Genomic DNA, 13,673 nt, shown 5'->3' with positions numbered 1-13,673 from the left:
AATCAACTGACTGAGAGAAAACGCTATTGTTACTGCTGCAGAATTAGTTACATTTTCGCTAGAGACAGACTGTATCATATATGAGTGACTGACTGTCGTAAACGATACAGAGACACCTCCATGATAATAACGCAGAGACAGCTTGTTTATTTTTGGACCACAATGCTTAAATGAAACGATTCTAAGATGACCCCATGTTATTCTCCATAGAGAAATTACTTCCGAGAACCAGGATGAGCGAGTGACGTCAGGACTTCGGCGCTCTATACACACAGGCTAAAGGAGAGGCTGTGCGATGTCCCTGGAATGCCTCAGAGGCGGCGGAGGAGGAGGATCTGTCGACACGCAGACGAGAAGAATCAGACGTCCAGATGTTTGAGTTTGACAGCCGAGCGGAACGACAACTTTGAACGGAATCAACGAGCCGAGTCAAAGTGGGAGGAGGACTGCACGCACGCTGCTCTGACGTCGTTCACTCTGGACTCTGTGGAATGAGATCGGAGGGTTAACGAATACATCATATCTACCTGTCCGGGATGTGCTGGCGTGCATTTTCCCTCCCTCCTTTCCTCCCTTCCTCACGCCAATTCCAGGATTTTATTTGTATGAATCGTCTGTAATCTACTGGTAACGTCTTAGCTGTATGTTTTGACGTAGAAGAAAGATCATCTTATATTATGGTGAAGTATATAATGTTCTCCTTTTGAACAGCATCACATCGAGTTCTCAAGATGTAGTTGTATTTTGTATGTGCTTTTTGCTCCCTGGCAGAAGATTAAGTGAGTGAGAAATGCACCCATGTGACTACTCTGCACTAAAACTATGTCCAACTGGCTTAGCTTTTTTGAACCCTAATTTATTTATTTTTGGTGAATTAAATGATGTGAAATTAAATGATTTCAGGGTTAAGAGGATTAGACCGAGGGATTTAGAGGTTGGATAATATGTTATCTTCCTCAACAAATCTGCTCGTGTTTGTTCGCAAGAGGACTTTCATTGACCGACCGACGGATAGGCCGACACAGAGCATGTGCCGATCACAAAGAACAGAGCACTAATTATTAATTAAGCCAAGAATATCATATTCATATTTATTTTTTTTCTTCCTTTTTTTGTGTGTGTGTTTACTCCTCGTTTGATTCTCGTTTACGCCACCGGCATTCCGAAGCCAGTTATTCCAACGCACTGCCATTCTGACGCGCTCAATGCTAACGCCGTCCCCTAACCCTAACCACACGCGGAAGAGACGTTAGTCGGGAATGTACCGGAAAGATACGGAATCTTTTTAAGGTACCCCATCCATCCATCCATCTTCAACCGCTTATCCGTAGTCGGGTCGCGGGGGGCAACAGCTCCAGCAGAGACCTCCAGACTTCCACTCTCCAGAGCAATATTAACTTCCTCCTGGGGGATCCCGAGGCGTTTAAAGGCCAGTTTGGCGATATAATCCCTCCATCTGATCCTTGGTTCCTTTTTAAAGGAACCCAAAGTGCAAAAGAATATACCCAAAATGCCCTCTGGAAGGTATCAAGGAGGTCCCGTGGTTCTGGCTCTACTGCTCCGTTCCTTCCTCCTCCTGCTCCTCCTGCGCATCTCGTCGGGGTCGTCCTGCCCGTCCGTCTGCCTGTGCACCTCCGACACTGTGAGCTGCGGCTCCGTGGGGCTGACCCGCCCGCCCCTGGAGGGGCTGCCCGCCTCCTGCGTCACCCTGGACCTCGGCTACAACCAGCTGGCGTGGCTGGCGCCCGGCGCCATTGCGGGCGTGCCCCGCCTGGAGGCCCTGCGCCTGGCCCACAACCAGCTGGCCAGCCTGGCCCCGGGGGTCTTTGGCAACGTGTCGGCCACGCTCCGACACCTGGACCTGTCCTCCAACCAGCTACGCACCGTGGAGACGCACTACTTCCAGGTATTAGGGACGTTAACAATAATTATTATTCATCTATCGATTCTTTGTCGTTAAGAATTAATTGAAAATGAAATGTATTTTTGTGTGATATTGTGAGCTTACAATAATCACAGTAAATTGTTAATCATATTAGTCCATCATATTTGAGGGCTTTTGGTTACTACTATGTTCTATTGTGTTTCCGGTAAATGTCCACAGAGGTCCAATGACATCCAGCAATCAGGCAATTAACTGGGAAAATGCATTTGGCATAAATGCCCGTTTTTGCCTACTTTCACCCTGTGACAGGGCCTGTGGCGGTTAGAAGAGCTGCTCCTGTTCAACAACCGCCTCTCCCAGGTGGAGGGGGGTGCGCTGAGCGGCCTCGGCAGCCTGAGGAAGGCCTACTTCAGCCTCAACCACCTCGCGCACTTCCCCTTCTTCTCCGTCCGCGACCACAGCCACCCGTTCCTGTCCACGCTGGACCTGTCGTCCAACCGGCTGGGACCCGCGCTGCCCTGGGACGATGTGAAGGCTCTGCCGGGCCTGGTGCAGAGGGGCCTGCACCTGCACAACAACTCTCTGCTTGCCTGCGACTGCCACATGTACAGGTACCGGTGTTATTATTATTATTAATATTATGCCTGGTGCAGAGGGGCCTGCACCTGCACAACAACTCTCTGCTGGCCTAGCTGCGACTGCCACATGTACAGTACAGGTACCGGTGTTTGTTTTGTTTGGCAGCAAATTTCTATTTTACGGTAGTCTAGTCCTATAGTATAGTCTTTGGAATGAAAGTTTCATCCCTGGAACCACATATTTTCAGATGGGGGTCTGCGGCCAATTACAGATAATTGTGGGTGTCCTTGACATGAAAAAGGTTGAGCACCACTGACATAGAAACCTAGGTTTTTCACAAAACTGTTAGGATTAGAAGCCTTCTTTTTAATCGACCTCAGGTCTAAATGGGTTAAGAGCGTTCTGCTAAATGCCCCTATGTTGTAAATGTGTTTCAAGGGAAATTGTTTTGTAAATGTTCTTAATTTTTTTAGGTTTTCTGAGCTCAATTGCACCTGAAAAAACTGAACTTTTAACATTCAGTAGATTTTCTGTGGTGTGGGGTTTTCTGGCTCAAACAGGTGCCTGTTTTGCCTGTTTTCATTGCAGCTCAAAAGGCTTCCAAACCCCCAGAGAAAGCTCCAGACCACAGAAAATCAACTGAATGTTCAAAGTTCACGATTTTTGGGATGTAATTGAGGTCATAAAACCTAAAAGAAAAATAAATAAATGAAAATTAATGTCATGAAACCTTTTAAATTGCACAGCGTGTTCTGGCACTGGGAGGCGCGGGGTTTCCAGTCTCTGCGGGACTTCGGGGACCAGTACACCTGCACCGTCTATGGGGAGCCGCACGCCACCGCCGTACGCTTCCTCCGGCACCCGCGGTTCTTCTTCAGGAACTGCAGCGCGGGGAGAATCACCGCCGCCGCCGTGGCGCTGCCCGTCACCGTCTCAAGGTTACAGTCGTTGATTTCGTAGACTAAAACGAAGACGGAAAATGCTCGTTGACTACCCTTTTTTACACTGACGAAAACTCAATTGAAACTAAGCTACGATGACAATTTCGTCAACAGCTAAAAACTAGACTAAAATGCTAGGAAGGGGACTACTAGTGGACAAGAGATGCAGTATGAGTCATTTTACACGTGGTTGCATGCTGAAAATAGCCGATCTACAAGCTCGCAACGCGTCGCGCTGTGACGCGTTGTGAGCTTGTAGATCGGCTATTTTCAGCAAGTGTAAAATCTGTCATTGCGACGGCATCAAGGCCCGCCAAAATACATTTTAGTCGACTAAATGAACTGTAGATTTAGTCGACTAAAACTAGACTAACACTAAAACATTCGAGGTGACTAAAATGTGACTAAAACTAAAAGAAAACTATTCAAGAGACTATGACTAAAACTTTGACAGTTCTTTCAAGTTTTAGTTTGTTTTGATTGCGACTGTAGGTTGCACGTTAATATGAAAAGCTGCAACACCTGGGAGGGACCACAGGTGTCAGGCGTCAGTCCATGACGCCTCGTGACACGTCAGGTGACCATATATGGTCGTCAGTCCGTCACGCCTTGTGACACGTCATGCGACCATATATGGTCGTCAGTCCGTCACGCCTCGTGACACGTCATGCGACCATATATGGTCGTCAGTCCATGACGCCTCGTGACACAGCATGCGACCATATATGGTCGTCAGTCCGTCACGCCTCGTGACACGTCATGCGACCATATATGGTCGTCAGTCCATGACGCCTCGTGACACGTCATGCGACCATATATGACCGTCTCCATATATGAAGATCACGACACTGACCTCATCAAAGCCTGGATCATAGCCATTGAGCAGCATCTCTCTCTCTCACACACACACACACACACACACACACACACACACACACACACACACACACACACACACACACACACACACACACACACACACACACACACACACACCCGCTCAGTTCGCACAGATGCAATTATTACTTGCGCAAGCAGAGCGCGCTAGTACTAGTTTCGCAGGACGATGCGTATGCACCGTCCCAGCAAATGACGTAATGACTACTTGTGTCTGATACGGCAGTGGTGCCAGAATACATGTATACATAGGAGCATTACATCTAATCCTCCCGACACTAAAACATATCGTCATTACGTCACCATCGAAAACCAATTACACTCTGGCATTGGGACCTTTAATCCACATCTTTATTACGTCATCATTGAGAGCTAGTCATCATTGAGAACTAGCATATGACGCCAGTTATACCCTGACATCATATGCTGGGACGGTGCATACGCATCAAAAGTAACCACAGTATACCACTAATCAACTTACACATATACATAGAGGCATTTCCTGTAATCCACCCGACATTGATCGAGATATACGTCACCATCGAAGGCATTGGGTCCTTTAATCCACATCTTTATTATGTCATCATTGAGAGCTAGTCATCATTGAGAGCTAGCTATACCAGTTATACCCTGACGTCATATGCTGGGACGGTGCATACGCATCAAAAGTAACCACAGTATACCGCTAATCAACTTACAAATTACATATACATATACATAGAGGCATTTCCTGTAATCCACCCGACACTGATCGATATATAAGAGAAGCTGAGATTTGACAGTTTGTAGTGGTCGACAGTACTTGCAAGCTCTGCTTGCGCCCTACTTGTGTGCAACAAGCAAGTAGGCACTCGACAGAGTGCAGTTCTAGTTATTGTAGTTTTTACTTAGATCCGTTAAAAATGTAGTTTTGGTTAGTTATTTTGTTACTTTCCGCTTACTAAAACAACTTGTTCCCCTTCCCCCTCCTCCTCCTCCTCCCCCTCCTCCCCCTCCTCCTCCTCCACCCCCTCCTCCTCCTCCCCCTCCTCCCCCTCCTCCTCCTCCTCCTCCACCCCCTCCTCCTCCTCCTCCTCCACCCCCTCCTCCTCCTCCCCCTCCTCCTCCTCCTCCTCCTCCACCCCCTCCTCCTCCCCCTCCTCCTCCTCCACCCCCTCCTCCTCCTCCCCCTCCTCCCCCTCCTCCTCCTCCTCCTCCCCCTCCTCCTCCTCCTCCTCCTACTCCTCCCCCTCCTCCTCCTCCACCCCCTCCTCCTCCTCCTCCTCCCCCTCCTCCTCCTCCTCCTCCTCCTCCCCCTCCTCCTCCTCCTCCTCCTCCTCCACCCCCTCCTCCTCCTCCCCCTCCTCCCCCTCCTCCTCCTCCTCCTCCTCCTCCTCCACCCCCTCCTCCTCCTCCCCCTCCTCCCCCTCCTCCTCCTCCTCCCCCTCCTCCTCCTCCACCCCCTCCTCCTCCTCCCCCTCCTCCTCCTCCACCCCCTCCTCCTCCTCCTCCTCCTCCTCCACCCCCTCCTCCTCCCCCTCCTCCTCCTCCCCCTCCTCCCCCTCCCCCTCCTCCTCCTCCACCCCCTCCTCCTCCTCCCCCTCCTCCCCCTCCTCCTCCTCTACAGCCTGTGGGTGTTTGAGGGCGAGCGCGTACAGCTGGACTGCCAGACGTCGCTGAGCGTGGGCGGCGGCAGCGTGACCTCGACCTCCGACCTCTGGTACGCGTGGCAGACGCCCGGCCAGGGCTACGTCACCGCGGGGAGCCTCAACGACAGCAGCGACCACCACCACGAAGCCGCCGCCGCCGCCGCCGCGATGAGCCTGTTCGCCAATGGCACCCTGGAGGTGCCGGCGGCCACGCTCAACGACTCGGGGCTGTACGTGTGCACGGCCTCCTCCGCGCTGGACTCGGCCAGGAACGCCACCCGCGAGGTAACGGTACTTTATTTACTAGAGCGGTGCCCGCAGTGTTGTTTTTGGCATCAAATTTAGATTTTAGTTTTAGTCATGGTCTCTTCAATAGTTTTCATTTAGTTTCAGTCACATTTTAGTCACCTTGGATTGTTTTAGTGTTTGTCTAGTTTCCGTCGACTAAATATCATAAGATTTTAGTCGACTAAATCTACAGTTGATTAGGTCGACTAAAATTTAGTTTCAAACTAGTTGCTAGTTTGAAACGCTGAGCAAGGCATATAGACAGAGCGGCTTTAGAGTATAGACAGAGTTACGACATTGAGGGGGCAGAAAACGGTCACGTGGTTCATGTAACTCGCACAAGCCCATAGACTCCAATGCATTCCAATGCCTCAGAAGAGCCACCATTGGACTGGCCCCATGCATGAAGTGAACAGAGTTGTCGTAACTCTGTCTTACTCTATGACTCCTGGTATACAGTAGGTGCAGCCTGTGTGTGTGTGTGTGTGTGTGTGTGTGTGTGTGTGTGTGTGTGTGTGTGTGTGTGTGTGTGTGTGTGTGTGTGTGTGTGTGTGTGTGTGTGTGTGTGTGTGTGTGTCAATTGAATACAGCTGCAGAGCATCAGTAATCAGCAGAGAGAGAGATAGAGAGATGCGTTACCGCTATCTTGCCCAGGCCTCTCTCTCTCACTGTGTGTCTATATGGCTCTCGCCCAGGCCTCTCTCTCTCTCCCTCACTGTGTGTAGCCTCGGTCCCAGGCTCACTTAACTGCGAAAAAGAAGAGCCTGGTCACAACCTAGGACAAATAAGCTATCTAAGGCAGGACTTCCGCCGTGTAACCCCCCCCCCGGAAGTTAACGTTTTTTGACCAATCGCAGCGTTGTGTTCCCGAAAATGTATTCCCGCTGAAATGATCATTGGGTGGGGACTAGTAAACACAGCCGCACCGCGTGACGTAGTTATCTTACACGCAACACTTCCGCCACTTCCGCTGATAGTCTTTTCAGCGTAGGTCTTGGCCAGGGTGCTGTGTGTCTATGGCTCTCGCCCAGGCTTTTCCTTTTATTTTGAGAAGAAAATGCACGAGGTGTCCGAGGCCAGTATACCAGTGGTTCCCAAAGTGGGGTCCGGGGACCCCTAGGGGTCCTTGAGGGAGTTACAGTGGGTCCCCATGGTTCCATTTGTACACTCTCAGAGTTAAATTAAAGATGGAGTGCCACCATTTTTGTATTTTTCCCGTTTTGCATGTGTCTATGAGGTGACAGTACTTCATTAGACACTCTGGAGTCGTTTTTATGTGGAATGGTGTAATAACTTTGTATTTAGGGTTTCTTCCTGGAGGCTGAACCCTTGACAGTCAAACGGGCCAATGGTATAAACACTGATAGTGTGACGTATTACTATTGCACGCGCACACGCACCTCCCCCTCTATATATTGTTTTAAATACGACAACCTCTGTGGGCGGAGCTGCCTGCCACATACACACGTGTGAACTGAACGGCACAGCCAGTTTGCTGCTCTGTGCCTAACTGTGTGGCAGGTTTTCAAACAGTCATTTCACACATTACCAGTTCACAGCAGAGCAGACTGTTTTTGGTTTGATTGGAAGCAAGTAAATGTTCACGTCGGGTCCGCAGGATTAATCAAGGAAACCACAACAAACCAGCCTTATAGCCTACCTGCTCTGCTATAGTTGCTCTTGTTGTTCTCAAGGAGTAGGTTGTTTCTTTTATAATCACAGTGGTCAGGCTTTGATACAGAGTGTAATGTCACAGTGTGCATTCTTGTTGGCTGTTGTAGTCAATATGTAGGTCCTAATACTTATACAAGGCTGTAAAGTCAAGAATTAGAAGTATCTGTTGTGTCGCGCTGGAAGTCATGTTGCCATGTCTGGCTATTACAAGCGACTTGGGCTTTTTTTCATATAAGTAACTTGCAGGGGAGATGTGGTTGACTTGACCAATGGTTCATGTGAAGGACCCTCAGATTAATATGTTGTTAAAAGGATTGGTGTTGTTGAAACGTTTTCATAAATATTCAAGGCAATTTCTGTGACTTATTTGCGTGGACCTGGCCGCTTGTTTCTTTAAATCTGGCGACTTTTGCTGAAACTCAATGCAGTCAGAAGGAACGGGAATATGCCGTTCATATTCATGAACGGCATATTCCCCCTCCTTTTATAAGGAGGGGGAGGGACTAGGACAAGTGGGTGGTCCTAAAGGAGGAGGCGGAGGGACTGGATTAGGTGGGTGGTGCTAAAGTTAAACTGACGCATGCCTAATGAACTGGTGGGTGTGTCCACATAAAACCATCATTTTAACAAATACTGTACACTTTTTTGAAAAAATGATACCTCCTTATATAACAATAACACCTGATGATCATGTTTAAGGGTGGAAAAAAATCTCGGCACTCCATCTTTAACATTGATTGTACAATATAAATTGGGGGGTCTCAGAGATAGAAATGCCATTAAATGGGGGTCCTTGGAATTAAACGGGTTGAGAATCACTGCTAGAGTCGTAAAAATCTTCTCTTAATGGGGGTCCCTGATATTATCTCTTCAAATGGGGGCTAATTAGTGTCAATCTGGGGGTCCATGACTTGAAAAAGTTTTGGAACCACTCAGTGTTGTTTTTGGCAACGCATTTTGATTTTAGTTTTAGTCATAGTCTCTTGAATAGTTTTCATTTAGTGTTAGTCTAGTTTTAGTCGACTACATATCATAAGATTTTAGTCGACTAAATCTATAGTTGATTTAGTCGACTAAAATGCATTTTGGCGGGTGTTGATGCCGTCGTAATGACTGTTTTTACATTTGCTGAAAATAGACGATCTACAAGGTGTGAGCTTGTAGATCGGCTATTTTCAGCATGCAACCAAGTGTAAAATTACTTATACTGGATCTCCACTTGTCCCTTCATAACATTTTAGTCTAGTTTTGTCACGAAATTGTCAATACATTTTAGTCTTAGTTTTAGTCATCATAGCTTGGTCTTCATTTAGTTTCCATTTAGTTTTCGTCAGTGGAAAAAGGCAGTCTTCGTCTTTCGTCTTAAGGGCCTTTCTGTCATGACCCGTGACCTGTTCTGTCACCCTCATGTGTTTCCCTATGTTCCTTGTTTTGGGTTTTACTTTTGTGTACTTTTACCTTTTATTTTGTAGTATCTAGTGTCTCTTGGTTTCCTGTGTTGCCCATGTTTACCTGCCTTGTCTAACCCTGTGATTAGTGTAGTGTTCTCCTCCTGTGTCATGTTAGTCTCCCAGCCAATCCCTGTGTTGATTTGTCTGTTGTGTTCACCTGTGTCTAGTTAGTCCTTGTCTATTTATTTACCCTTGTGTTTTCAGTTCTCCGTTGGTTCGTTATTTATTGTCACTGTGAGTATTTGTTAGTACCTTGTTCCTTGACTCCTCGTTTGCCCTGTATTTCAGATCCCCTAGTTTTCCCAGTTTAGTGTTTCCCTTTGTACTCCTTGTTCTGTGTTCACTTCTGACTGCCTACCCGTGTTTTGACCTTTGCCTGTACCTGGACACTGATGAATGCCTACTCCTCTGGTTTGGTGAAATAAAAACCTTCATTTGAACTGAGCTGTCGCTGCCTCTCATCTTGCACTTGGGTCCTCATTCACTGTCTTGACTCGAACCGTGACACTTTCAAACGTGAAGCGACATAACGCGCCTATAGTTCATCTTCAATGAGACCTGCGCGGAGAAGTCGCGGTGCGACAACGCAAGCGTATTTACGTGAGCGTGGCCCCGTGAATTTGTTGCGCGCGTGCTCGTTACGTGCACACGCCCGCGACTCACCAGACCTGGATTCTGTTTCGTTTTTTGAGTGGTGCAAACCACTCCTACAACTGGCTTTGTTAGTCTGTCTGTCTGTCTGTCTGTCTGTCTGTCTGTGCGCAAAAAATTAGCACGGTTGCTATGGTCACTCAGTTCACACGGGTGTGATTTAATTACGTCAGACATTACGTCAGACCACAGCTGATCAGACTATATAAGACCTTACACCACTCAGTTCACACGGGTGTGCTTTTTTTTTTACCCTTGTGTTGTCGTGCCCCTCTTCAACAGACCTGGAGGAGACCTGTCGTTGATCCAGGCAACGACGCCTGCGTTCCTCGCTTCACGTTTGCAAAGACCCTTTAGTTTTAGTCGACGAAATCAACACTGGAACCACTGCAGTATAACTGTTACAGTTGGGTGCCACCGATATCGTTCCTTATCATTTGACCCATTCAGGCCTGACCTCAAAATTTAAAAAAATCCTTCTAAATCCTCCAGTTTTCTGAAATAAATATTTTCACGATTTTTCAAAAATAGCAGACCTACAAGCTCGTAGCGCGCCACTCGGTGGCGCGCTATGAGCTTGTAGATCTGCTATTTTTCAATAGCTAAATTATAACATAATGTTTAAAACACCAAAAGGGGTTCCCGCCCCAAAATGGCTTAACTGTCCTTTTGCGCAGATCACGCAAACCTCAGCAAAAAGAAAAGGACAATATCGATGGCCTCCAACTGTTAAGGTATATGACATGGTCCGTGTCCGTGCATGGTTTTCTCCGTGTCGTTTTTGGGCATGATGAAGGTGAACGTGACGGTGACGCGTCCGGCCGCCGAGCCCTTCAGCGAGGGCTACACCACGCTGCTGGGCTGCGCCGTCGCCATGGTCCTCATCCTGGTCTACCTCTACCTCACGCCCTGCCGTTGCCGCTGCTGCAAGCCCCCCGGGGGGGGAGGGGGAGGGGGAGGAGGGGGAAAACAATCCCCCCCCACCAGCACCGTGCTGGTGGGCTACGAGCCCAACTCCCTGTGCCCCGTGTTCTCCCAACAGTTCTCCACGAGGTGAGTGTTGCGGGCTTTGTTGTGTAGGCTGTTTCGAAAAGGACCGCGGGGAGCTGCCTCGCGGCCTTTTTTTGCCTCGCAGCCTTTTTTTGAAAAGAATGCAGGTCCACTCTAGGGCTTTAAGCAACTAGTCGACTATTCAACTATTGACTAGTTGAATAGTCGACTAGTAAATCCACTAGCTGACCTCGTTGGTACTAGTTGACTAGTTAACATAATTATATTCTATTGCAAAAAGGGCTTTAAAACCCATTTTGGGCGGGAACCCCTTTTGGTGTTAGCATTATGTAATGCTTTAGCTATTGAAAAATAGCAGATCTACAAGCTCGTAGCGTGCCACCGAGTGGCGCGCTACGAGCTTGTAGGTCTGCTATTTTTGAAGAATCGTGAAAAGTGACATGAAAGTGTTTGAGAACGACTGACATAGAAAAACATAGCTTTTTCAGAAAACTGTCAGGATGTAGAAGACATTTTTAGAATCTGATCTCAGGTCAAAATGGGTTAACTATAATAACCTTTGTTCTCCACCAGGGTCAGACCCCCTCCCATGGTGGGCTACGAACCCAGCTCCCTCTACTCCGTGTTCTCAGCGCCCTCCTCCATCTCCGCCACCAGGATCAAACCGCCCTCCTCGCCCGAGGGTTTGGGTTTGGGTCGACACCACGTGGCGTTCATCGATGCCGACATACATAACGGTAGGCAGGGGGTCGCCCGATGATGTCGCAATTAATTACATAACCCATTTAGGCCTGACGTCGAAATTAAAAAAAATAAGTCTTCTGAAAGAATATATATTCAAAGATTTGTGCCGCATTTTTACGATTTTTCAAAAATAGCAGACCTACAAGCTCGTAGCGCGCCACTCGGTGGCGCGCTATGAGCTTGTAGATCTGCTATTTTTCAATAGCTAAAGTATAACATAATGCTTAGTTAAAACACCAAAAGGGGTTCCCGTCCAGAATGGGATAATATCCTCCTAATAATCGCAATTATTTGAGATAATCGCAATAGGTTTTTTTTTTTATATTGCATGATCGTCAAATTATCGTTTCCTCGTTGATAAATGTCCGTACATTTTTCAAATTTTTTTTTTTTTCAAAACGATAGCAGATCTACAAGCTTACAACTAGGGATGTCCCAATCACGTTTTGTTTTGTTTTGGCTCCCGATCCAATTCCGATCATTGGATTTTGAGTATCTGCCGATACCGAATTTTCCCGATTTATATTTTTATATATATAACACTTCAAAATAGCACAATATCCAAAATCACAGACGATATCCAGTCTAATATCATGATATGGATATAATATTGATACTAGGGATGTCCCCGATCAACCTTTTTGGCTCCCAATCCGATCATTTGAAAATGACGTGATCGGCCCCAATTTCCGATCACGTGATGGGATCGGGATACGTCATGTTGTGATGTGTTGTAAGCTCGTAGAGCAACTATTTACGCTATTTTGTAAAATAATTTGGAAAGCAAAAATATATATTTTTTAAATGCGTCAGTGATTTCTTTGTATACATTTAAGTCATGTGTCATATCTGCTCCTGTGCAATTTGTGATTACCAAAACCTAAAAGGCCAAACAGAACAACTAACTAATTGTAATGTTTCCAAGAAAACGCAAATTAAAATCATTAAACGAAATCATCTGTGTGACAATTAATTGTCAACTGACAAAATGTGTGTGTATATCCGTGACAGGCCTACAGAACGGACGCCTGGTGAAGACCACCGCCGCGGACCACCGTCCGATGCCGTCGCCGTCCCAGTGGGAGTGGGAGACCCACCCCCCGCTGACAATGACTCCCTTCACACCCACCCCCCGCTGACCGTGACTCCCCCTACACGGACGCCATCGTTGAGATATGAACACCTGTTAGTTGTTCACTGTATAGTAGTGTGTTCTAACCCAGTGGGAGTGGGAGACCCGCCCCCCCGCTGACCGTGACTCCCTACTCGGCCGCCATCGTTGAGATATGAACACCTGTTAGTTGTTCACTGTATAGTAGTGTGTTCTAACCCAGTGGGAGTGGGAGACCCGCCCCCCGCTGACCGTGACTCCCTACACGGCCGCCATCGTCGAGATATGAACACCTGTTAGTTGTTCACTGTATAGTAGTGTGTTCTAACCCAGTGGGAGTGGGAGACCCGCCCCCCGCTGAGCGTGACTCCCTACACGGCCGCCATCGTCGAGATATGAACACCTGTTAGTTGTTCACTGTATTGTAGTGTGTTCTAACCCAGTGGGAGACCCGCCCCCCCGCTGACCGTGACTCCCTACACGGCCGCCATCGTCGAGATATGAACACCTGTTAGTTGTTCACTGTAGTAGTGTGTTCTAACCCAGTGGGAGACCCGCCCCCCGCTGACCGTGACTCCCTACTCGGCCGCCATCGTTGAGATATGAACACCTGTTAGTTGTTCACTGTATAGTAGTGTGTTCTAACCCAGTGGGAGTGGGAGACCCGCCCCCCGCTGACCGTGACTCCCTACACGGCCGCCATCGTCGAGATATGAACACCTGTTAGTTGTTCACTGTATAGTAGTGTGTTCTAACCCAGTGGGAGACCCACCCCCCGCTGAGCGTGACTCCCTACACGTCGAGATGTGAACA

General features: G+C 47.9%; 1 protein-coding gene across 1 annotated transcript; it reads left to right on the top strand.

Moving 5' to 3' along the window:
• Positions 1-1,510: 1,510 nt before the first annotated feature.
• Positions 1,511-12,888, top strand: LOC306934238 (amphoterin-induced protein 3-like; the record flags this gene model as incomplete). Its single annotated transcript, XM_079516801.1, has 7 exons — positions 1,511-1,906; positions 2,195-2,496; positions 3,211-3,402; positions 5,909-6,215; positions 10,791-11,047; positions 11,579-11,742; positions 12,761-12,888. 7 exons carry the CDS (start codon positions 1,511-1,513, stop codon positions 12,886-12,888), a joined length of 1,746 nt encoding a protein of 581 aa, XP_079372927.1.
• Positions 12,889-13,673: the final 785 nt, after the last annotated feature.

The sequence above is a fragment of the Electrona antarctica genome, assembly GCF_951216825.1.
Source record: "Electrona antarctica genome assembly, chromosome: 2".
In the NCBI taxonomy this organism is placed as follows: domain Eukaryota; kingdom Metazoa; phylum Chordata; class Actinopteri; order Myctophiformes; family Myctophidae; genus Electrona; species Electrona antarctica.
Note: the sequence above shows the minus strand (reverse complement) of the source record. Positions and strands in the feature narration are given on the sequence as shown.